The 25,073-nt window shown below is 42.7% G+C and overlaps 2 protein-coding genes across 5 annotated transcripts in view; both read right to left on the bottom strand.

Annotated features, from left to right (window-relative positions):
- Positions 1 to 25,073, bottom strand: part of LOC119182883 (pleckstrin homology domain-containing family G member 5) — a 759,199-nt gene that overhangs the window by 415,527 nt on the left and 318,599 nt on the right. The window lies entirely within an intron of this gene.
- LOC142803795 (uncharacterized) lies at positions 1,816 to 20,181 on the bottom strand. 2 transcript variants are annotated; one of them, XM_075889866.1, is made up of 9 exons: positions 20,038 to 20,181; positions 19,386 to 19,483; positions 19,002 to 19,184; positions 15,666 to 15,750; positions 9,894 to 10,043; positions 9,597 to 9,809; positions 6,186 to 6,360; positions 4,668 to 4,744; positions 1,816 to 2,113 (listed from the first exon to the last, which is right to left on the bottom strand). In XM_075889866.1, exons 1-9 carry the CDS (start codon positions 20,179 to 20,181, stop codon positions 1,838 to 1,840), a joined length of 1,401 nt encoding a protein of 466 aa, XP_075745981.1. In that variant the 3' UTR covers positions 1,816 to 1,837. The 2 variants fall into 2 exon arrangements, with proteins under 2 accessions (XP_075745981.1, XP_075745980.1); XM_075889865.1 differs by having other exon boundaries at positions 9,597 to 10,043.

The raw sequence follows: 25,073 nt of genomic DNA, 5'->3' as shown, positions 1-25,073 counted from the left end.
GTTGCGTCGAAGCACTTCACTTATTTCAAAGGTAATCTCCTCAACAACCGGCTTCTCGAAGAAGTGGTAAAGGGCGGAAATGTTCAGAGTTCTGAGGACTGGGTTGGACCGCAGCTGGTAAGCTAGGAATTGAAGTTCACACGGCCGTACTGTGAAGTTGCCAAAATGGAGGATCGTTGAATTTCTTTTCAACATGTCCACAATCGCTCGTGTGCCGGAAAAGCTCTGGACTCCAAGCCCCAGATTCATGTCCAACACTGACTCGTTCTCAGCTAACGCATTCATGACTATTTGCAGAGCCTCGAGGTTCATATAGCAATGGCTAATCTGGACATGCTCCAATTCTCTTGTCTGAAACAGCAGCTCGGCGAAGTTTTCTGCGGCGCACCTGTTGAAGCTGGTCTCGCATTCCAGATTCAAGCTCTTCAGGAACGGGATAGCGGCCAGTGACAGGAACAGTGTTTTGGTGCAATAGGTGTTGACATGGACGGAAGCGTCCAAGTGTAGCGTCCTGATAAGGTGGGTGTTCGCAAGGACGCCCTTCGCGAGCTGAAAGACACTTTCTACGCTATCGTGGCTGACTAGCACCCGACCGTGGGCACGGTTGCGACTTAAAGCGGACGCTAGAGGCCTCTCCTTCTCGTCATCTGAAACACCCCACAGAGCGAGCTCCTTCAGGACACCGTTGCTCGCGAGCGCCTCGACCAGAGGCACAGCTCCACGATAGGTGACCGAGTTCTTTGAGAGATCAAGCTTCTGTAGGCTCCTGTTGAACTTCAACATTCGGGCAATGTCGTTAGCTCCAATGTCGTTGATATTGTTGCCACTCAGGTCTACACTCTAAAAAGTAAAGGAGGAAAAGGGGGGTCGAGGTTACTCCTTTAGAGGAGTAACTGACTTGCCACACCCATTGCACCATTTCGGGAGTAACTGCGACGGGAGGAACCGTTACTCCCCAATTTCAGTTGCTCTTTCAGAGAGTAACTGACTGGAGCAACTGATGCTCTGTCACTACTCCCATGGGAGCAATGGTTACTCTTGCTCAATACTCCTCAAAGGTGTAACGGATAGTCTTATTTGATACTCCCACAGGAGTGACGGTTACTCTTTCCCAATACTCCTGAAAGGAGGAACAGATAGTCTTCTTTAATACTCTCAGGGGAGCAACAGTTCTCTTTGCAATTACACCGCATGAGAGCATCCATTGCTCCCTTCCTAAACTCCTCAAGGAGGAACGGATGCTCTTGGTCAATGCTCCTATGGGAGTGACACTCTTTCCAATGGAGGAACAGATAGTCCTTTTCAATACTCCCAGGGGAGTGATGGTTACTCTTTAGAAGGAGCAATGGATACTCTCTGTCAATGCTCCTATGGGAGTGACGCTTAGTCCTTCCGTATGCCCCTGATGGAGTAACAGATAGTCTTTATCAATACTCCCCGGGGAGCGATGGTTATTCTTTACAAGGAGTAATATGCTCTGTGAATACTCTCACAGGAGTAACACTTGCTCTCTCTGAGTGCTCTTAATTGGAGCAATTGTTACTCTTTCCCATTAGTCCCGCAGGGAAGAATGGATATTCCACGCCAATGAGAGCGATGGTTACTCTTTCACAACGTTCCTCATCAGAGTCGCATGCAGTTGCTCATGATCGATGTCTCTCAATGTAGTTCATTACTTGTGCGAGTGCTCTTTAAGAAACCAGCCGTCAAGCTCTCCCAGCGGCAAATGAAAAAAAGTTTTCAAGAACATGATTTTCATTAGGTTGCGCCATGTCTGGCACAGAGGCTCCAGGAGAGATAAGAAATCCACATCTATTCGTTCAAAAAACTTTATTCATTAATGGCTCAGGGTGGTCAGTGTTACGCTGACTAGTGGTGTTGGCCGTAGGCCACTCTTCACTTTAAGAGCGCGGGATAGAACGTCAAACGTTCGTTGAGCTTTTTTATCAAAAACTATATTGGTAGCCCAGTATAGTGCCATCTGGGTGGAAATTGCTGCCAAGAGGCTCTTCTCTGCAATTTCGATGTCCTCCAGCCTCACAGCAAATGCATCAGATGTCAACACATTTCCCATGAATGTGACTGTGGGCACGTAGTGCGTCTTTGTGGGGTCCTACAAAAATAAAAAAGCACACTTCAACAAAAAACTTGTTGCTTCATTATTACAACAGCTCCTTTATGTAGGAACAGATAAAACGTAATGTTTTACGGCACACTGACAAATAAATGAAACTGAAATTAATTTGCAAAGCATGCTTCCAAACTAGAAGGAACATTCTTAATAATTCATAAAGCATTCGCACTAAGGCTACAGGCTTATCCACAGTTTAGTGACTGGTCTTGTTTACACACAACCCAATAATTCGTTCTGAAAAAAAAAAAAGAAAAAGGTGTGATTCCACGTAAGATTGAACAAACCATGGCTGGTCGACCTCTTAAATTTTTTTCAGAATTTTATATTGTTGTTTGATCAGTGGAAAGAAGAGATCCGCAATTGGTTTTGCTGTAAAAAAAATTGTTCGAAGCACAGTAAATTAATAATGACGGAGAGGTGGGGTGCCACGCTTACTTGCTCTGCTGCTTTTTTCGAATTTGGCAATCAGTTACGCAAAATATAACAAAGCTACATGACTCCAATTTGTTTGGCTATATATAGGGGTACTGGCACATACAATCATATTTAGATTGTCTTTTAGAACTGCATTATCGAACTGCATTAGAACTCCATTTAGAACTGCATTATCGATGAAAATGTTATTGTAAGAGATTCCATTGAAGGCATAAAAAAATTGAGCAGGCATGGCATGCTAGCATGACAACAGAAACAACCCACAAGTAAACTGAGTGCGATAAGACCATGCAGTTTCTGGCCTAGGTGCCCTTAATTTGCAAAAACCTTGCACAAAAAACACTTTAGAACTATGTGAGCTAACACATGGCAGTGAATTGAAAAAAAAGATTGACTATATATATCAAGAACTACAAAATTATGCCTAAAAAGGAATATGCCATCAACAAAGCTAATAGTAAAGAAAAAAAGAGTTCATTATTGGCTGCCTACCCTGGAGTCTGCACAAGCGTATGTAAACCTATAAGGGGAGCCTATTTATGAAAAAAAATTAATCAAAATTAAAAATGGGCAGAAGTGCATAAAGCATGCATTCTCAAATCATGACAGGGAATCAGCCACTGTTCCTCAAATGAAAAGTATGCAAACCTCTACGTACCACCAGATCAACAAGTAATCTGGGCTTAGAGCCTAACAGGGAAACTTAATAAAAATTAGAGAAATACTGAACAAAAATTGGAAAACTGACTAAAATTCGTGATTATAATCAGAAGATGTGACTGTTCTGATAAACAGTTGATTTCCCATATTTTTGAACAGTTGCCTGTATTTTTCATGAATTGTCAACCCGTGGCGTCTGTGTGCGAGTGGAAACCATGCCATCACATTCGCCGAGAAACATGCAGGGCGCACGAGTTCCTGTCCTCTTCTCTCACTCTTTCCCAAAAGCACTGATGCTTTGCCTAGCTACTTGGCCTCGGCGGGGAGAACTGTTTGCAACCGCTGCTGTTCATACCGGTTCTAGGAACCGCAGGGGGAGATGAGCGAGTAGAGGGCCCGCATTGTTAGTGTGCCCATCTCGGGTGGGTATGACGTCACGAAACATCACCTCCTGTAGTGAACGGCGTGGCTGCTGGATGCGGTAGTAGTTTGTTAAAAACGCATTAAATTCATTATTTCCCTGTAGTTTCTGCCTGGAATGAAGGTTGTCCCGATCACTTTGAGGACCCCACTTCCAATTTGATTGAATATCTTGGTGGCCAAAAATTTGTTCAGTATCCCTTTAAGGACCATGTACCATACCATGAAACAGGAAATGGTTGGTAAAACATTAAGCTATTAGAAAACACCAGATTGGGTGAGACAGTCGGGTACTGCAGGTTGAAAGAAATAAACTTGGTGCGGCCATACAAAGAGTAAAACAAACAACTGGGGGCAAGAGAAGCAGAATGAATGCAAAAAAAAAAAGAGGAAAAGCCGAGAAGGCAGGGAATCACCTAGAGCGACAGAATTAGGGAGCTCACAGGGATGAAACTGAATCGGCTTGCTCAAGAAAGGGTAAATTGGAGATAATTTTAGAGCGGTCTTCATTCTGCAGAAGACACAAAAATAGGCTGGGGATGACGACGGTGGCACAGATGCCGTGCTTACATAGCATTACACAGGTTCTAAGATCTATGCTTATGGTGACACGAATAAAAACCATATCATGGCTCGCGATACACAACATCACATCACTGAATGCATCCTTAAGCCAGTTCGGGCTGCATAAAAAATCAACGTGCCCACTCTGGTCAGCTTGGAGTGCCAGTTCATGGCATTTCAAACAGTGGAGATACCGATTCATTGAATCCTATAAAAACAATGCAAAGAGTGGCTGACAGTGATGTAGCCTCCGAGCGGGCTACATTATGGCGGGCTTCTACTGTACTGGGTAACCTATGCATAAATGGTACGTGAAAGTCGTCTTGGACATGGCTGGTTGAAAGGCTTTTCAACAATTCACTTGCAAAAGATATAGCAAACATTTATCACAGATGGCAACTTCACAACTGCAGTTCACAGGGAAAGTAATATACAAACTATGAATTATACTCACAAATTTGCAGATGAAAGCATCCATTCTTTCCTTCACCATTGCCGGAAGGACACAAATAGCAGCAGTGAGCATCACCTCTGAAAAAACCGTGAGTTGCACTGTTTCAAAAAGTACTTAAATGCAAAAGCTACAAGCTGGATTCAAACTGCCATTTTAGCAACTCACTAGAAACATAGAGGCTGTAATGGTGTACATGACTGACTATCTTTTATGGGGTAGTCATGGTAACTACACTCAAACTTAGGAAGTATGCAGGGTCACCCAGCCAAGCGAAATTCACAGTCACGTGCACCACAGACCAGCTGGATACCTAATGTGAAGTGAGAAGGAGTAGACGTGCTTACTTACATCTACATTACTACACAACTAGTTTGTGTATTGCTATGGTGTTTAAGCAGCAGAACCTAATTCCCATTGGGGATAGCACTGCAAGACATAATATAACAAAATTTTTATCGTACCTTTAGAAGATGCAGTTTACATCTTCGTGCTTTCAGATGTGAAAAAAATTTTGGCACGAATTTTAATCCTTGCCATTGCCAAATGTAGAATGCACAGAAATAAATTGAAAACTCAAGAAAAGTATTGGAAAACACAGTGGCACCCATCTTGCCTGCTACGACCCCTTTAAAAAGACTAAAGAAATCACTTTGAACTGTATGTAAGAATGTTAAATTACCTTTTTTTATTAGTGGAGGTAGGCATTTTGTGAAATGGGAGTATTGAATTCATTCATGCAAAAATCCCATTGCAGTTTAGAAATTTTCAAAAACCGACCTCTAGTAATATTTGAGAAGAAATGAAATTCACCCACATTCAGCCGCGATACTAAAACACGGAAGAGCGTCACTGCCCTACTTCGTCAAGAATAAGTGAGCATCATTATATCGACCACCAACCAACTTCGTTGTGTGGGCGTGCAGGCTGTGCTTGCAATTAAACGCACATGGCACACAACAAATACAGAACTTTGCCTCTTCTGTAATCTTTGTTTCCAACATTCTGGTCTTTTGCTTGTGCTCATCTGTGCTTCAGTTTTGGTTCCATCATTGAACAAAACTTATTTTCTTAAATTTTATTTTATTGGTTTGAGCACAGAATGAACTGTATTTCAACCTAGCTTTAGCTGAGAAGTTCAAGCAGTGGTGAATGTATTGCACAAATAGAGGCAGTTTAAGATCTTCAGCAGCTGAGATATTTAAGCAATTTTTATTGCTTCTGTACATGAGCTCTTGAAATAAATTTATCTCTGTAATAGCTACCTGTAATCACGTCGTTGGCACTTAATGCCAGTTTCTAGGAGTGTGACATTGCATTTTCAAAACAAGTGCATATAGTGATAGACTAATCGAACGCATGCTCTGAGTCAACCAATGTAGAACTGTGCAAACAAATCTTGCCTAATACATTCAATTTTACAGCACCCAATTTGCTTGACGTAAAATCGGAAGAATGGCGCTACTGGAAGCTAGATACAAAGAAAGGTGGTAATGTTAGCGTAGAAATGTTTGAAATTACCCTCGGATGCATCTTCAGAGGCATCGACAAGAACAGCATCGAGGTCTTCCAGAAACTTTTGCATGTGACGTTTCTGTCTGGCTATTTTTACTATTTTTCCTGAAGCAGGCCCCAAGAATTCTTCCAGTTTCTCCATTATGGGCACTTTGGTAAGCAACCTGAATTCCAGCTGCACCTATAAAATTTTCATAAGGCATTTTAATGACGGTAAACCCTATAGACTTACTTGCATCTGCGGTACAACATTGCACAAGGTCACAGCACTGCAAAACGTGTAGTCAGGTTCACGATTACAGTAATATGAATAAAAATGCTGAAGATGATGTTAATCAGTTTTATGGGCTCTTGCAATGTGGCAAGACGGTTACTGTTACAAAAACAAAAATGGACAACCACACATTTGTAGCACCAAGCTACAAAAAAACTTTCATGGATTCCTCAACATTTCCATGGACAGAACAAAGCTTTCATCCTAAAAGATACACGAGGATTTCGGTTGAGCTTCGTGCTACAAATGCATAATATCTTTCCCTTTTAAGGAGTTGCAGAAGTGCTCAGATACGTGTGCAGTTAAAAAATATTAGGAAATGAGACTGTGCACCAGGTTATGAAAAAGGCTTTGAAGCATCATTTTCATACCTTGCAACAGTTTTCTGAAATGGGACATACTTTCTAAGTTTTGGATTTGCAGTGCCATCCACAGCACCATGGTGCTATGGATGTGAGATAAACTGCTAGCGAATGCATTTGAGCTGAGTATATTTATGGTTCCTTGGAACATACCAGACATTTGTTATTAGTGTGCTCAACTAACCTTGTTACTGTCTAAATTTTCTTTCTTTCTGCCGGTCTTCTTAATACCAGCTTTTTGTTAATTTTTCAAAAAGGCAAACAAAGCCACTTTCAAATACAGTTGAACCCCTTTATAAGAAATTTGTACTGAGGAGCAACTCTTGTCTTTTTATGCGGTGTTTCTTATAAGCATGGGTATCACTTATGCATTTTCTTATCAACACCTATTTCAATGTAGACACACTGCTGTCTCTTATACCAATTTCTATTTTAAATCAGTGTCTTTTATAAAAAGGTTCGACCTACTCCTACCAAGCACAAAAGGGCAATTTTGAAATAAAATGCGGAGGTTACTATCTGCCAGTTTCACAAGTAAAGTACATAGCAGGACATAATCTTCGTAAGTCCTGCCAAGGAATTCGATGCATTGAAGCAGCAAGTGACGAAATAAGCTGTTTAGCAAACAGATTACTCATTCCTGCCGCTTGGTCAATATAGCTATTGAAAATCTAGATGTTAGTAGCTTGTCGCTATGATGTAATATGAGTGACTATAGCCAAAAGTGCAGAGACAAAGGGATGTACATCAGTGACGCACCACCAGTTGTGTCATAAAACAAGTATACTATAAAATTTTAATATAAGCAAGGACAACTGCAGACTTACTGCAAAACCTTCAAAAATACTTTATGCTGCTCTGTACAGCAAGCCAAATTAACATAAATTATCAAAGCATGCACCTTGCCAATTTTGGCACACATTCGCTTTCCCCTGAATGGGTGTGCTGCATGCACTTTAGTTGTTCTTTTACAGCCTCAAAATGAATCACATAATGCCAATAAAATAGCATAAATTTACCATGTTTCTGTGGATGATGCCACTCTAACCTTCCACAGTTTAATTTGAATTTCCATTTGTCAACTAGATTGTGGCTGAGTGTGGCAATGCATGTACTAGAGAATAGCTTTAAGATGAGCTGGCACAGGAGCCATTTTTTTAGACAACTGCTTTCAAAGTCACTATTGCAGGGCATTCGGCCATCTCCTACAAACCACAATGACACAAAACAATGCCAACAGTGATATGTTGTAGCTACCAAACATTGGCAAATAAGGCGACAATCTCGCAAAGGTATCGTGAAGTAGTGATCACTTTGGCTGCCGTAGCACTAGACTTTCTACGGTATTACACCAGGCACTCGAACAACTGACTGATTGTCATGAGTAAATGCACCAGGCAATGTTGCAAGTTTTATTTGACCCTTTTACTGTCACTAATGTACCAGTAAGTTCATCTTGCATTCACAAATTAGTGCTGAAGCACTAAATTGGCCTATTTGGCATAATCCTAGTGATTCCACGATTTCTTGAATCAATATACAAGACTATCAACAAAAGCACATAGATACTTCTTAGCATGGTTTCCATTATGTTGCCATGGCATGATGAACGTTATTTATAATTTTCCCCCGACATATATTTGACGTTTACTTGAGTTTCCCTCAACATATGTTTGAACACATAACCATAGGCCTGCACATGGAAAGCGGGTCACAGGGGCCAGCCTAGCTCACCTAGTCACCTAAGGGAAGGGGGAGCAAAAAATCTTCCCCATACGTAGACTTAGTAGGGTTGAGGGCCACTGCAACGAACCTTTGGCCCCCTTTATGGGGAACCCTGTAAACGCCTATGCATTCACGTTTCAGTCAACAAAAATGTTATTAGTAAATGACAAATGTGGATTCTGGAACGTGACAACTAAAATAACTATATTTGCTGGAAATGCAAATTACCCCAAACTAAAACGCGACAGGCGACTGAAAAATTCTCCAAACAAATCGGCAGAAAAAGAAGCCCGAATCCTCCTGTTATAAGCAGAACTGGCAACTCTAGATTACAAATCCAAGAGTTGCTCTGCTATCTGCCAAAGGTTTGCAGTTGTTGCTTCGTCTTTTATATTCTCTTTGTGCGACTTCTATATTGCGTCAAGTTCAGAGGCACTCTCCATTGCTTCTTTGATGAACTGAAATATTACTCAAACACTGCTTTCACTCGCTTCATGCTATCAGTAGTAGAAAGGATGTTGTATCCCCTTTCTGCCCCATCTTGACGTCACAACAAGCGATTTCTGTGTTTCGAGCTTCCCTGATATTCCCTAAACAAGCAGACTCTCGGGTTGTGTGTTGGACAGAACCACGCAACAGTAAAAGCAATAAGTGTAAGCAATGAAATAAACCATACAGCTCAGCAATGCTAAATTATTTTCATTTTTCCTGTTTTTTCACATCTTAGGTGTACTTTTTACACTTTAATCAAAAATGTACATTAGGGTTTTACTGCATTCTTGTTCAAGCCATTGTACATATGCATCATGTTAGCATAAAGTGAACAATTCAAACAGTCAGTAAATAACATTTCAATAGTTTATATCAAATAAACTGCAGAATAAAAATTTTGAAAAGCTTGATGAACTAATAAAATACTTAGAACAACTGTACAACAAATAATTGCAAAACAAACATCTCAAGAATGGATGGATGTGGCCGAAACAGCAGAGCATGCTATTTCCCTGGGCACTTTTTAGCCACTTTCGATTCATGAATGCACACTGAAAAACTTACGATGGAGCCGATTAAAAGAGCAGGGTACTTCTTAATGATGTCATCAACAGATGGGCTGTCTTGGGACACCCACTCCCTTCTGCTTGGCAAAGTTCTGCTCATACAGTCCTCAATATAGGCCATGTCGGGCCTGGCCTTTGCAACTTCTTTCGTCATTGCCAAAACGTGACCAGCAATGGTCTCGGCATCTTCTGCGTCAGCCAAGACAGCTGCCTGAAAGCACAGATAAATTTTGTTGGCCAGATGGCAAAGACAAACCTGATGTCTGCAGGGCTGTGCAAAATTTGAAATACGTACACTAGGCCTCTCAGTGCGCCGAGGAGCAGTGCACTCGTCCTCTGTAGGCTTCTTCTTCCGCGGAATTCTTTCTGTGTTCTCCTTTGTTAATGCCTTCATTTTCTTCCTTTCATATTTGGCTTTAAATCTTAGAGCTTCTCGCCATGAATCCTGTAAAGCACGAGAGAGTTACTAAATATGTTATTTAAATAGGTAACTGCAATCATGTGATCATGGATCGCCTCACACACAAAAGTATGACTGGCAACAAGTACAAGGAATGAGTGCCACTGCAGCAGCTGTCATCACAGTTTGGTTGAGTGAGATCACATAATAAAAGTATTTCGGAAAGTTGTTATTGATTCATCCCTTTTCTTTTGAAAATAAACATTGCTCTAATCAATAACTTATAACAGAAAATATGAAAAAAGAAATTTACCTCCCCGGCACTTCTGTTCTGCTTTTGTTTTTATTTTTTCTGACCCCACAAGGGTACTTATTGAGCTTAAAGGGAAACTACACTGAATGTTCTGCTTGTAACTTCATTACTGCAGTTTAAGTGATTAATAATGAGAATAGATGGTGATGATGCCAAGAAAAGTATAGATGATGGTATTAAAAGTAATTGTAATGTAAATGTGACAAAAGAAAAGTGGACGAAAAGATACCTTGCCACTGGCAGGTACCGGCCCAAAGGCCTTTGAATAATGCGTCCGATGCTCTACCACTGAGCCACAGTGGTGGTCATCCCCCCATCCACCTTATGGGTATACTATATGTGTATTTAAACGTGGGAGGGTCAGTCAGTGTTGCCCATTGCCACTACAATGAGTGTGGAACACTCTTCGATCCGTGCCGGTGGCAAGTTATTTTTTCGTTCACTTTTATTAACATTTACATTACAGTTACTTCTGATAGCATTCCCTATACTTTCCTTGGCGTTGTTGTCTGTTAGTTCTTGGAATAATCTGTTTACAAAAAAAATGAGCCCTTAAGTTTACACTTCTTTCCTTCATTTCTGCAGTTTGTAGCTTTGTGTCTGGACATCCCAAAATTGAATCATTAATGCTCAAATGCATTGTATAAATAATGCTAGCATCACTGAATTAGAACAATTTTATGTCAGTTCAAAATGCTCCCCTAAATACCAACAAGCAACCAGTGTCCGAGAAAGAGAGAGTGCGAGATAATGTGCATTTAAGCCATGGTGTTGTTCTCAGTTATAAAAACTGGGCCCCATGTGTGATAAACAATGAAACGATGCCAGTGCTAAATATGTGCCCCCTTCCCCCCAGAAAAATAAAAAGAGCAATCCTGGCCGAAGCAACAACTACCACATTGAGAGCAGCGTGACAAGACAGCGTGGGGAGGTGACAAAAAATAGTCCTTGCCAGATTTCAGTTGGTGTATTGTGCACGCGGGCACTGCATGACATCTTGTGATGTTGACAATACTCGCTTTTCTTTCGAAACATCACATGGAGCTCTGTCTCTGTCATATTAGTGGTGATGTTGCGAGTTGATGCAAACTCAGATGCGCACTCTTGCTTACTTTGAAATTAAATTAAAATATTTTAACGGCAACATTTCTCGCTAATAATCACTAAGAAGTGCTCACGCATGCAGGACTATCGCACACATGCACCTGAGTTTCAAAATTTGGTCTCGGGGGTATTTTAGGCGCATAATTATAACTTCCAACACTATGTCTGCTCTGAAATCGGATTCTAGTGCACAAAATATTTTCAAATAGCTTATGCCAGAACATGATTATTGTGTTAGAGCATATTTAAGGGGAGACGTGGCAATGGGAATCGTAATTTGGTCAAAATGTTCAGTTTTTCAATTATTCTTTTCTGCAATCCTGAGACCATGTGTCACATCATAGTGTGATTTTAGACCCAAATAAGCAGTAAAAGTTGAGAAACAAGCATTTCACTAGTGGGATGTCGTCAAAAAAAGCTATGTGAAAATTGGGCATAGCAAGATGCAAATTTGAAGCTCTCCCTTGGCACAGTGCCACCATATTGGCATCATAAAGAGGACAAATTGGAGCTCTAGATAGCCACAAAGATGCATTTCTCCAATGAAAAATAAAGCCAGTTTCCTTCAGAGTTCCATTCTATCAACTTCTAGCTCCAAAATCTTTGGGCTCCATTTTCTCAGCTTTCAATTTTTTGAGCAGTTGCTGTCAGTCATCCCTATGCCATTTCACAACAAATTAAGCTATAGCCATTCCGTTTTTTGCACTTAGATTCTCAAACATGGGTGAGTGCGGTAAAGCTGTCCATATTTGTGTACACATCATACGGACTTTTCTAATTGGCTTTTTATAAAAGTTGTTGGTAAGACAATATGTCTGGGACATTAAAAAAATTTGTGTGCTTATTTAAATATTAAAAATAAACCAATAGCATTATGGCACAAAATGAAGCCTTGTGAATATCCTTATGCAAAAATTTTGACAAGCTTATGTCTAATTAGCTAATTAATATTGGGATGACAATGAGAGTCTATCAAGTGTTGTAACTCAAGAGGTACATTAGATAGCTCAAAACCGATTCCAGTTATGATATCAGCACAACAAATGACATCTGCATGCCGAATTTCATCCCTTTGGCCTCATAAATAAAGATAATTTTCATTGCCACGTCCCTTAAAAGGGCTGTGACAACAATTTTGAAGTGCAGTTATTTTTTTTTTTGCAATAGCTTTCTGGTGGCCAATTATTCATACCACAGTCCATTGATTGCTGCAGTTCACAACACATAAGTAGTGTGCTTATTGTCAGCTAGTTGCACCTTCAGTTTGAAAGAGCTAAGAGAACGACAAGCCGCCGGATGCAACTAACACCATCTAGCATGTGAAATGGCACACACATAGGTCGGCAAAGATGAAGAGCTCACATACGCTCACTCATGAAATATATTTTGCCCTTGGGACTCGCTCGGACTCAGAGACACCAAAACTCAGACTAGCGCTGTTTATCAGTCTCAGTGAGCCAGTGAGTCCATTTGCATGCAATTGACTTCCTTGAACTTTGTGTCAATGCTGTTTACCACTAATATCTCGTGTGCTCTGTGCCTTACTTGACACCTTTCGATCTCGTTCCTTGAAATATGAAATATTAGCGATCGCAACTCGGTGAGAATATTTTTATTGAAAGAGATGACTCACGTGAAATATTTTTATCGAAAATTTCTAGGAATCCCCACTGCCTGTTGACTTTTCGATAGCTCACACCTCTGATCAATAAATATTGAGCTGGCGTGCAAATGCTGGTGCTTTGAAGTACTATGTGCGAGTATAGGCCTTATGCAAAATCGCTGCCATCTGTCCGCCGTTGTGTGCATAGCAGCTATGTTAGAGGCTCCACATGGCGCAGTACACACAGGCTCACGTGTGTTTACGTAGACGTATCGACGAGAGGCGTGTATTGGCCCATAATCGCAATGGCAACGTATTGCTGCGTCTCTTGCAGCACACATAGAGGAACTCTGAGTGCTGAAGAGAAAAAGGTAAGCCGTAAACTTTGCCCCTTGTTTTTTTTTTTTTTTTCCCCAAGCTGATGGTTTTTTTAGCATGAGCTCCGGCTACTGCTCTCGAAAATACGTGTTTGCATTCTCCTTTCTATGCAAGTAAGACGAGCCATAGCATTTGCATTCGTGTTCCCGAAAATTGTTGCGTGCCAAGGTAAGGCAGTTTTTGTAATGTTCTCGCTAGCAACCATTTACCAAGTGACGGAGAAGCTTATGTTACACGCTGAAGTCACCTTTATGCAATTAACTTCATCACAGCTAATTGCGTGTGCCTATATTTCGTTGATGTGTTTTGTTTATTATGTTTGGGTAACGGCACATGCTCAATTAGAAGCAAGTGCATGCCATCGGTTAGTGGGATGACTTGCGCATGACTGCGTACATTTTTCAAGCATGCGATGTGCTCAGCACATGCAATGAAACGTAGGCACACACAATTAGCTGTGATAAAGTTCGTTGCATGAAGGTGGCTTCTGCATAAGTGTATGAGTCGCCTTAACTTGGTAAACAGCTGCTAGCGGAAACATTGCAAAAACTGCCTTGCTTTGGCATGCAACAATTTATGGGAACACGAATACAAATGCTATTGCACGTCTTACTTGCATAGAAAGGAGAATGCAAACACGTATTTTCGAGAGCAGTAGCCGGAGCTCATGCTAAAAAAACCATCAGCTTGGGGAAAAAAAAAAAAAAAACAAGGGGCAAAGTTTACGGCTTACCTTTTTCTCTTCAGCACTCAGAGTTCCTCTATGTGTGCTGCAAGAGACGCAGCAATACGTTGCCATTGCGATTATGGGCCAATACACGCCTCATGTCGATATGCCTTACATATACATACGTCTATGTAAACAAACCTTCTTTCAAATTTTTTTGGGACATGTGCTAAATGTGCATATATTTACAGCAACCAAAGGAATAAAGCCAGTTGATAGTTTGCGCTCTTTCCGTTTACGCTTTTTTACTTCCTGTGTTTGTTCGATTGTATGTGCAACATTACAAACCACAGACATGCACCAACTCGCCCAGCAAGAAGTTGTTCTTAGTACTGGGATGTTCCTTTTTTCTTTCTGCACTTCACCACTAAATGAAAAGCAGCCACTGTGGTGCGGTGAGCACAGTTTGAATATGTTCTACTTTTTAGTGCTCACTGAAAAACACAGTGCATACACACTAAGCCCTTGTGGTGCCACAGGCACACATATGGGCTGTTGCACCCCATCACCCATAAGCAAGCACAAATTATTGTTTTAGCATATTGCGGGACTTTTTTCCCTATAGCAGGTGTTCTCTCTTCTGTGAAGACATGAACGGCACCATATCAGGAGATCAAAAACGAAGCACTGATGCAAGATAGCTGCTATAGAGCACCTTCATTTAGCGACCAAAAGAGGAAAACTAAGCTGTTCCATGCACCTCAACTTTTTTGTTGAAGGGACACCACCTTTTAAAGATTAAGATGGAAGAAAAACAAGACAAAGCTCACAACACCTAAGCGAAATCACCACAGCCATGTTGTTTGGCATGTTGGCGTTCCTTACACTGCTCCTCATTACTCACTAAACCGAATGACACTGCTTGGTTGTTCCCTTTGTAAACGGAATGACCTGCAGGCTCACAACACATGTTCAACATCACCTGCTGCACCACGACTCAGCTAACTAGAAAAAAAGAATGGTGCAGCACATGCACTTTACATGCTGTCTTGCAGCGCACAAGCATTTTTGGACTGCGAACAATGCTCTTAGTGATAATGCATCGTCACATATGAAGCTCTCCCTTAGTTTCATGGAGGTATTTAATGACCGAAAACGTAGTGGATTCTGACTTCTTGGTAGACTCACTTGATGGTGTGAAGGCAGTGCAGCTTTCTAACATTACCTTTCCTCACATCATGAATACGTATTCATGTAATAAAGTGCCGTTGCTATTTTTTAATTTTTACTTTTTTAATGAAAATGCAATGATTCCAATCAGAAGCAAAGTTAAGCCTGCAGATTTATCATCACACAGGGACCTTGAGGGCGAGCAGCATTTCACTATTGAATGTTGCATCGGCTAATCATGTGTAACTGCCTGTCCCAATTTAGAATAATGGCTTATAGAACAGGAGGAGCCATGTTCAATTCTGAAATTCTTGCAGAAGCTATCTTTTTATTGTCAATGACTGATTTCGCTTCACTGTTGGTCCTTAAAAGCAGGCATTTATTAGACAAGCTTTTCAGTGCAATCAATTCTGCAATAATATGTGAACTCACATAGCCAGTCCCCGCTACATCAGCCAAGTTAGGAAATCTGGTGATCAAAGCCCGTGCTGCCTCTGTGTACAATTTCCCAGGGTACCTAGCAGGAAAAAATATTTACAAAAGCAAGAATGTAAGTTACTCACTAGCAGACCAAAGCTTTATCGAGAGATCGATAAAGAAGAGTATGAGGGCAAGAGCCCCTTTGATATGCAAAGAATAAAAATCGCAACAGTTACAATTGCAATGGCATTGCATTTCTAGAAAATAGGTTGCCTTTAGCCAAGTTTCTTTGTGGGTAATAACTGCAGAAAGTATGGCTAGAACAAAACATCAGAAAGGCATTTTTGGATAAGTAATTGATTGATATCTGACGTTTAACGTCCCAAAATCACCATATGATTATGAGATACGCTGTAGTAAAGGGTTCCCGAAATTTCGACCACCTGGGGTTCTTAACGTGCACCGAAATCTGAGTACACGAGCCTCCTGCATTTTCGCTTCCATCGAAAATGCAGCCGCCGCAGCCGGAATTCCATCCTGCGACCTGCGGGTCAGCAGCCGAGTACCTTAGCCACTAGACCACCATGGCGGGGCATTTTCAGATAAGTAGAAATCCAGTGTATGTACAGTTGACTCCCGATAATTCGAAGTCGCTTAATTGGAATTTTCGGTTAATTAGAAGTCAAGAGGTGTTCCCGTCAGTTTTGTATGCAACACCATAGAAAAAAATGCTCAATAATTCGAAGTTGAAAGCCCACAAGATTGGTTAAATAGAAGTTATTTTTTAATCTAGAGCCTCGAGGCAACCGTTAGTTTCAATAAAATGCGCAATTTTTCAAGTGCCAGAACAACTACCGCACTGCTGTCGTCACCATCGTAGCTGTCCGCAGCGCACTGTTGTGGACATCGTCGTTGTGCGCAGGGCCACAGTGCATGAAGCGGCAAGATTGTTCAGTCAGCACCGGCGTGTCGAACGTCGAGCTATCCCTTTCACTGTCAGTCTTGTTCTCTCGTCTCTGCTTGTGTTTCGTTGACTGTGTCAGCTGCGCGTCGCAAGTTATTTCCTCGTGTTCGGCTGGCCACGACGTTGAATAATGGCAAAACGCGGCTCGTACCGAACACTTGATCTGGCGATGAAAGAAGTCCTGAAAGAAGTAGAGCAGGGAGGCCTTGCCAAGCAAGACATTGCACGGAAGTACGGCATTAAGCCTAACATGCTCTCGAATTTTATAAAAAACAAGCAATCAATAATGGATGCTTTTGCAAATTACAAGTTTAAAATGTCACGGAAGCGAATGCGCACCGGCGCCTACCCGGATTTGGAGAAGGCGCTGCTGATTTGGATCAGAGAGGCACGCAACAACAAACTTCCTCTCAGTGGTGAGGTCATTCCAGCGAAAGCCTCATCTCTTGCGTTAATGTTGGACATCAACGACTTCGCTGCATCGGACGGATGACTGACGCGCTTCAAACAGCGCCATGACCCGATTTTCAAGAGCGTGTGTGGAGAGAAGGCGTCAGTCGACCAGGAAACATTTGCAGCATGGAAAGCAGAGAATCTTCGCGGGTACCTTGAGGAGTATCAGCCGGAAGACATCTTTATCGCAGACGAGACTGTGCTTTTTTATCGGTTGCTACCAGACAAGACTGACGTTTAAAGACGACGACTGTGCTGGCGATAAACGTAGTAAGGAAAGGGTGTCTGTTATGATTGCCGCAAACATGACTGGCACTGAACGATGTCGCCTTCTTGTGATCGGGAAGGCCGCTAAGCCTAGGTGCTTTAAAGGCGTCAGGACCCTTCCTGTCGACTATGCTTCTAACAGAAAGACGTGGATGACGTCCGACATTTTCAGGGACTGGATAAGGAAACTGGATCGGAAGTTCGCATCATCGAACTGCAAGGTGTTGTTCCTTGTCGACCAATGCAGTGCCCACATGGACGTACCAGCCTTGAGTGCCATCCATCTTGCGTACTTGCCCGCAAACATGACATCTGTGTTGCAGCCCATGGACCAGGGCATAATCAAAAATGTGAATGTCCTGTACAGGAAGCATCTCATCGAGCGCATGATTCTGTGCATGGATAAGTCCTCGCAATACGAGGCGAGTTTAATTAGTGCCATCCACATGCTAGCGCGAGCGTGGGGCTGCGTGAAGAATGAGACCATCGCCAACTGCTTCAGGGCCTGTGGTTTCGTGGCAAATTCTTCGGGAGAGGCTTCTTGTCCGCCGGTGGAAATGCGAAGCGAGCTTGACGACAGCATTGTTGACGCCGCTCTCGGTGACAGCAGCTTTGACGTCGTCCTCGGTGACCCCTGCTTTGAAGATTATGTCGCCGTGGACAGCACAGTCAAAACGTGCGGTGCACTGACGGACAGCGAGATTGTGCAGATTGTTCGGCCCCACGAAAGCGTTCATCAAAGCGACGACGAAGATGACATTGAAAGCAAGCCACAACCGAAGGCTGCCGATGTAGCTGCGGGCCTCGCTCTCGCGCAGCGGTTTTTCACTTGGGAGAACAACGCTAAAGAAGCACTTGGGCACATCTACGCCTTCCAAAACCTGCTTTCCACTGCTAGATTCGGCAAACAGAAGCAGACGAAGATGACCGACTACTTTTCGTAAAGAACTGCCGGCTTTGAACCTAATAAAGATGCCATGTTTTTGTGATTTCTGCCTAATTGGAAGTTCGTTTAATTCGAAGTTTTTTGCGGTTCTCGGGAACTTCGTATTAACAAGAGTCGACTGTACCAACAATGCAACAGGCATTGAAAGGCATCATAGAAGCATCTATATTGTTCGTATACCTGTTGTTGGGTCTTATACAAAGTTTTCAAGAGTCATCACAGTTTTCTGTGCTGGCTACCACAAGCAGGCTGAAACCATGATCTTTTAGCTCATTAAAGAATGTCAGTACAGATATGGAGGGGGCACTGGCACTACTTTGATGCCACTGTTTTCTACTCCTTGCATTTGAGCGAGACTTTATGCAGCATTCCAACCAGCTGGTACCTTGAAGATAGTGACCACAATGATGTAAACAAAAACAATATATATTTAATCACGGGAGGAAACAAGTGGGCATTGTGACTACTCCATGGTTTGTCACCAAGGGGTCATGCTTCATTGAAGCTTCCTTCAGCTGCACAGATGGCACTATGACATGTCAGATATTTTTTCTAGCATTTGAGTGCTTTTTCTGCAATTTTTTTTGTTTATTCACCATGGATGTCCCCCCCCCCTTTTTTTTTAACCCACGAGAGCGGGTAAAAGATGAATGTGAAGAAAAGTTTCAAAGCACTTTCAAACAGGATATTGCACAGTATCTACGTAAATATTACTCACATGTCGTATAAGTACAAGTCATGGTGAAGCCACTGTAGTACTCGAGAGCGACCTACGAAGTACTGCCCTGGCTGGTGGCATTTTACCATCCAGGCAATGTCTGGTGGTACATCTGGGAGGCAGTATGCACCGGTCCGTGCTGGCTGTGACGGCTGTGCAGACTCTTCCAGAACATCTGCTATCCTGTAATAGCAACACAGAAACTGCATTTTGTCAAGCTGTTATGAAAAACCACCTCACCCTTTTTTTGTTACAACTACCAAGCTAAGAGGCTTATCCAATTGAGAGGTCTGTTTTAAATGAAAACTTTAGCCACCGTTTTTCTCAAAGCAGTGTGCAACAAGCAGCTTGTAAGTGTATTGCTAAAGATGCAAAACTACTCACCGGACTTGGCTGGTCAGTCGGACTTTTATTCTCGATTTATTTTCGATCACGTCCACTTCTGTAATGTCGACAAAAACGTCGAAGTCTTCGTCGAAACGCTGGAAAAATAAGAATGCCAGAACTCAGAAGGGCACTACATAACACACGGATAAAAAATTTGGAAGTGTCATGGTTGCAATGTTGGCCAACAAAGACCTGCTGTTGCCACAAGCATTCGTGCTATTTACATGTCCCGAATTCCCGCCACAGCAAGTGAAAAGCGCAACATTTAACTGTATTTAATAAACACACTAAATAAATTTGACTACTGCCAGCGTCGGCTACACATACACGTGCAGCCTCGCTAGATGCCGAACACTACTGGAATCGACACCTAGCGCGATCTCGAAGTAGGATTCCCTACTCAACAAAAATACCTTCCACGTTTTCTACGATTAAAGAAGTGAGGGGTAAATTCGGTGCAGCAATGATTGTCATCGAGGCTTAAATTGGGCGAAATTTAGCAATAACATGTAACTTAGCGCTGTCGGGTTTTTCTATAGAATGGACGAAGCAAAAAGATGCAACACAAAGCTACAGTAATCGATGACAAACGCTGTGGCAACCACTGCAGCACGACGACTGTAGAAATATATAGAAAGGAAGGACTCACCGTCAAGCCTATGGCAGAGGCGTCAACTTCTGAGAACATGTCCAACCCTTTCAAGTGTTCAATTAAATCCCGCCCCGTCCACGGCTCGTCGAAAGCGACGGCGACATTTCTGTCGCCGTATGTAACGAGGCACTTCGATTGCATGGGGCGACAGCGGCGCAAGACAAAGAATCGTTTTTAAGCCAGCCGCGGCACATGCACTCGCTCAAAAATTCATGGCCCCGCTACGCACGTGCCTCCTCGTTGCAGTTGATGTTGATGGCGCAGCGGCGGCCGATGGATGGATGGATTGATATGGCTGTACCCTTTAGATCGGGCGGTGGCTGACGCCACCTAGCCGGAATACTTAGTGAACCACAAACTAGAGTTATCTTTTTTTTTTCCTTTAAATAGTGAAGTTAAGGTCTGGTACTTTACAGTGACAGCGACGTCACACGGCCATAATTTTTTTAAAGTATGTTTTAGTTTAAAAATAAACAGACAGTTTCTTATTCCAACCGTTCCAACCATAATGCTGTCTAAGGTGCCTTGAAGTGTTACTATTTGACAACCGTGCTATTTGACCAACCTTCTCGTAACGCGTTTTGCTATGGCGCCTGCACACATTGAATTTGGCATGATCATGGGCACGCTGTACCACAGTATTAAATACAAATCAGAAGCCGTAGCAGTAGTGCTAATACGACTGCTGATTGAATTATGGTCCCTGGCAGTATATTCTAGGGGCCACAATTCACTAATAGATCTACTGATTTTTTGAAATTTCCGCCGATTCAGTGTACTGCTGTTCGGTCTTTTTTTTTTACAAAAATGAAAGGAACTTCCACTTTTTTTACTAAGTATTAATTAAGACATTAATGTGTTACTACCAGTCAAACAAGAAATTTCTTTCATGGTAAAATTCTCAAGCTAAGCGCTACTTTTGATTGACGAGTCATACACCTTCATACAGTAATTATTACAGGAAGCTGCTCTATGTTATGAGCAAATATCGGGAAGTAATGAGACAGCGATATGAACGCACACCACACCCAAAATCCACGGAACCACAAACAACAAATCTGGCTCTCGGGCAAGTATCGTCTCTGGAATAAAAGAAATGCGTGCCACTAACCCCATCGAGTAGCATGTTGTATGAGCCAATTTCTCCTCGGCGACAAAGCAAGGCACGCTCTATCACTGTAGTGATTTGAGCAGTCTGGTCTTGCTGATCGAGATATTTATCTTATCGCTGCCTAGCTCCTTGTCCTCTCTGAAAGCTTCAGCTAGCCGCTGGCTCTGAAGCCTAAAATATTGCACCTGAGTCCACAGAGAGATCAGGAACTTCAGCTAGGAAGACCTATATGCTTTCTAACTGGTTATTAAAGCTGTTATTTGCAAAGATACAGGACGACATTATCCAATGGACGCTATTTGCTATGGCCTGTGATTTTGACCTTGCGCACATGACACATATATGACTTCCACCACATCACAGATTTAACATGCAGCAGTCAGTGCTAAGCCGAATAAACATAACACGAGGATCAACACAAGTGCTTTTAGTGTGTTGTTTGGTGTAGCCGCATCTGAAACTGAACTGCGCATGTGGTGCATTATTCTTCTTCACATTATTCGGCACACTATTCTTCTTCACGACACCTGTCTTCCAATTTCGTTCACGAAAGCTTAATGGAGCTCATCTTCCTAAATGCGAAACATTTCTTTGCCAACTGCAGGCACTTCAAAACGTTTCTATCTATCGATCGATCGTACGTCTGAATGTTCTCGCGGCCCCAAGCTGTTTAAGGATGTACTTGCTTGGGCGAGTTGGTAGCTATTTACTAGTTGTTACGTTATTGCGCACCGCTTATGACGAACACTTGGAGTCAATGACTAGACGGACACAAGCGCAATAACACGGTATTTTACGCGGTGCACAATAACGTAGTAACGCCTGTTTAACTTGGTATGGAGCAAAATTGGTATGAAAGGATAAGAGAGAACATGAGAGCGTGAAAATGCTGTCCCGTACGTACGTGGTCAAACTTGTGCGCGCCACAGGTGATAGTTTATATCTACCCCGGATACGGCAAGGACAGACATCGTAAACTGACATCGACAGCGTTTACCCGATGAATATAAAAAGTAAATGTCAGGGTCCCAGCAGGAATTGCACCCTGTCACAGAGCCACGTACGCCATGTCTTGAAAATGCTCTGGAAAAAGACACGATGCAGGTGTAGTGCTGGGGCAACATCAGTTCTGTGTGGTTGTAGTGCTAGTTATCTAATTTCATAAAAATTCAATAAACATTATTTGTGTACTCCTAGGGTACGTCTATGTTACAGGCGCCATGTCGCGTTAACGTCAATTGTGGTTCCAGTGTTCACTCTGTTTTTATAGCAATGCAAGAAACATTACATTAGCGTTACGTACGTATGATATCCGCATCATCGCACCGTGAGGTGCACTTCGTTTCAATAATGCTGACGTCTGCGATCTATAAGTGCTGACGTACTCTCGGAATGTAATAACATAAATTACTCAGTGTAATGAGAAGTAGACGCCAGTGTAATGGACATTCCTGGTCTGCCTACGATATGTGTCCACAGCTACTCGTAACGCTTGCCTCACCCCCCTCCCAACCCCAAAACAGTTGCTGGCCGGCTGCATGCGAGTACAAGGCTGTAGGTATCCCTTGTTTATATATCCTGCTCACGTACGGCTCATGTCGGGGACATTTCCTTTACTATTTGTTAAAAAGTGCAGTTTTATAAAAATGACCTTTATAGGCGCTGAATTTGGCATTCCTAAAGCGAGAGCAAATAGCGGAATAAAGAGATCTACTCATTTTTCGAAGACATATTCTAGCAGTGTATAGGTGTTCTGTGTTCTAGCCACTTTTTTTTTTTTTTTAAATGTGTCGTGGCAACACTGAGCCACCTTACCCATCCTTACCCGTGTTCACTGCCCGCGTGTGTCCAGGCGTTGTTCACGACGACTACAGCGTTCGTTTGGTTCCTTCATCCGTGCTGCAGCAAAAAGACAGCTTCTTTATTCTGCTTTCAGTGGCGTGTTTCTCCTGACTCGTATTTTCCATGTGCCGGATGTCTACTATGATGAACTTATTCACGTTCTCGCCTGCTAATCTTACGAACACCTAGGACGTGTGGCTTTCCAGCGAGCAATGTTCTGGTGATTTGTGGTTAGAACTATGAATGCAAAGTACTGTCCGAGATGCCCGTTTTTCTCTTACCAGCTGGTAAGAGTGATAACGCACATAGGGTTAGAGCACAGCGGAGAGCCGAACTTCAGCGTGATATGCGGCATCGAAGGCTGCGCCAACACGTACACGAACTTCTCCTCCTACAGATCACACCTGTATCGTCACCACTCAGCCGTGCTTGAAGAAAATGGCAGCAATTGCCATCAGCGGTCGCTCGAGCGCCCAAGGGATCGACGGAGCACTGAACTGCCGTCAAGCGAACAGCTTCGGCACGAAATGGACAGTGCGGATATGCACAGTGCTGAAATGAACGGCGCCGAACTGCCAATCTTTCGCGGCGGTTATTCGCATAGGAAAACTCCTGTGAGGAATTTGCAATCACAGCAGACTGCAGCTCCACGTGACCACTTTCAGCGCTTTCTGGAAAAAGTTAAATCCACCATATGGGATTTCTTTTTTTCCATCACTACAAAACACAGCTTGCCACATGCTGCAGCTGTGAAGATATTTGCCCAACTGAAGGAGGTGTTCGAGCTTGTGCTTAAGGCTTATGGTAATGAATTTATGAATGCAATGGAGACATCAGTGATGGGTCCTGAATTGCAAAATCTTCTTGGCTGTTCATTTCTGCCTGACCTGTTCAATGGGATTGAGAGTAAATGGAAACGAGACAATTATGTGAAGGAAAATTTCCCTTTTGTACCAGCTGAAGAGCATTATGTCGGTGAGGATGCAAACTATCATTACGTCCCATTGCCAAAGCTTCTCACTGTACTTTGCCAGCTCCCGGACATTGCAGCCCATTTAAAATCACCTGTAAATATTGAGAGGCATGAAACCTCTGTGTACAGAGATCACACAGATGGCCTGGTGTTCAAGGAACACATGCAATCTATCATTCCCGAGGGCAGCACACACACAATTATTCTTCTATTTTACACAGATGAAATAGAAGTTGTAAATCCCCTCGGAGCTAAACGAGGAAAGCACAAGATCCTGGCAGTGTACTGTAGTTTGGTGAACATTCATGCCAGGTATAGGTCACAGATTGACAATATTTATCTGGTCATGCTTGTGCGCTACGCATATGTGAAGACTCATGGTCTAGGCCCTATACTACAGCCACTGCTGGATGACCTGAAGGCAATGCACAAGGAGGGCCTCGTATTAAGTGTGCAAGGGCGTGAAGTTAATGCCAGAGTTATTGTGCTTGCATTTTGTGGTGACAATCTGTCCCTGAACCGCCTTGGCGGGTTTTCCTGCTGTTTCAGCAATGGGCGAGTTTGTCGATTCTGCATGATATCCTCAAAGCAGCTAGCACAAAAAACGCATGAAGACATGTGTCAAGCACGCACATTAGGTAGGCATGAATTGCACCTTGCAGCTGTAGCTGTGAACACAGCCAACAGACGTCTGTATGGTGTCAATGAGGCCTCTCCCCTGCTCCAGCTTCCCTATTTTGATGTGACTCGGCAGTTGCCTCCAGACCTAATGCATGACATATTGGAAGGTGGTGCAGAATCCGTGCTTCGGCAAGTTTTAAGATCGCTCTTATCTAGTAGGTTGCTATCCAAGCAGGATCTGGATTTGGTGTGGGCATTCAAGTACGGGAAGAACGACACAAAAAACAAGCCTCCTGCAATCAATATGTCGTTTCTGAACAGTAATGCTGTATTGGCAGGAACGGCATCCAGCAAATGGTGTTTGATGAGATTTTTACCACTCATCCTTGGAACGAGGATCCCAGAAGGCAATGAAGATTGGGAGCTCCTGTTGAAGTTTCGCGAGATCATTGATATAATTTTTGCAGCTGAAATCTCATCGGCCCG

The sequence above is a fragment of the Rhipicephalus microplus genome, chromosome 3 (genome assembly GCF_043290135.1).
Source record: "Rhipicephalus microplus isolate Deutch F79 chromosome 3, USDA_Rmic, whole genome shotgun sequence".
NCBI classification, from domain to species: domain Eukaryota; kingdom Metazoa; phylum Arthropoda; class Arachnida; order Ixodida; family Ixodidae; genus Rhipicephalus; species Rhipicephalus microplus.
The sequence above is the reverse complement of the archived record's forward strand: the minus strand, read 5'-3'. Positions and strand labels throughout refer to the sequence as shown.

What these genes read in the sequence shown, in the direction of transcription:
- LOC142803795 (XM_075889865.1), bottom strand. Translation starts at nt 20,181, where the DNA reads ATGCAATCGAAGTGCCTCGTTACATACGGCGACAGAAATGTCGCCGTC. An exon ending in ATGTAGCGGGGACTGGCTAT is followed by an intron (nt 10,044 to 15,665) that starts GTGAGTTCACAT and finishes CGTGCTTTACAG; the next exon opens with GATTCATGGCGAGAAGCTCT. An exon ending in ATGCTTTCATCTGCAAATTT is followed by an intron (nt 2,114 to 4,667) that starts GTGAGTATAATT and finishes TTATTTTTGTAG; the next exon opens with GACCCCACAAAGACGCACTA.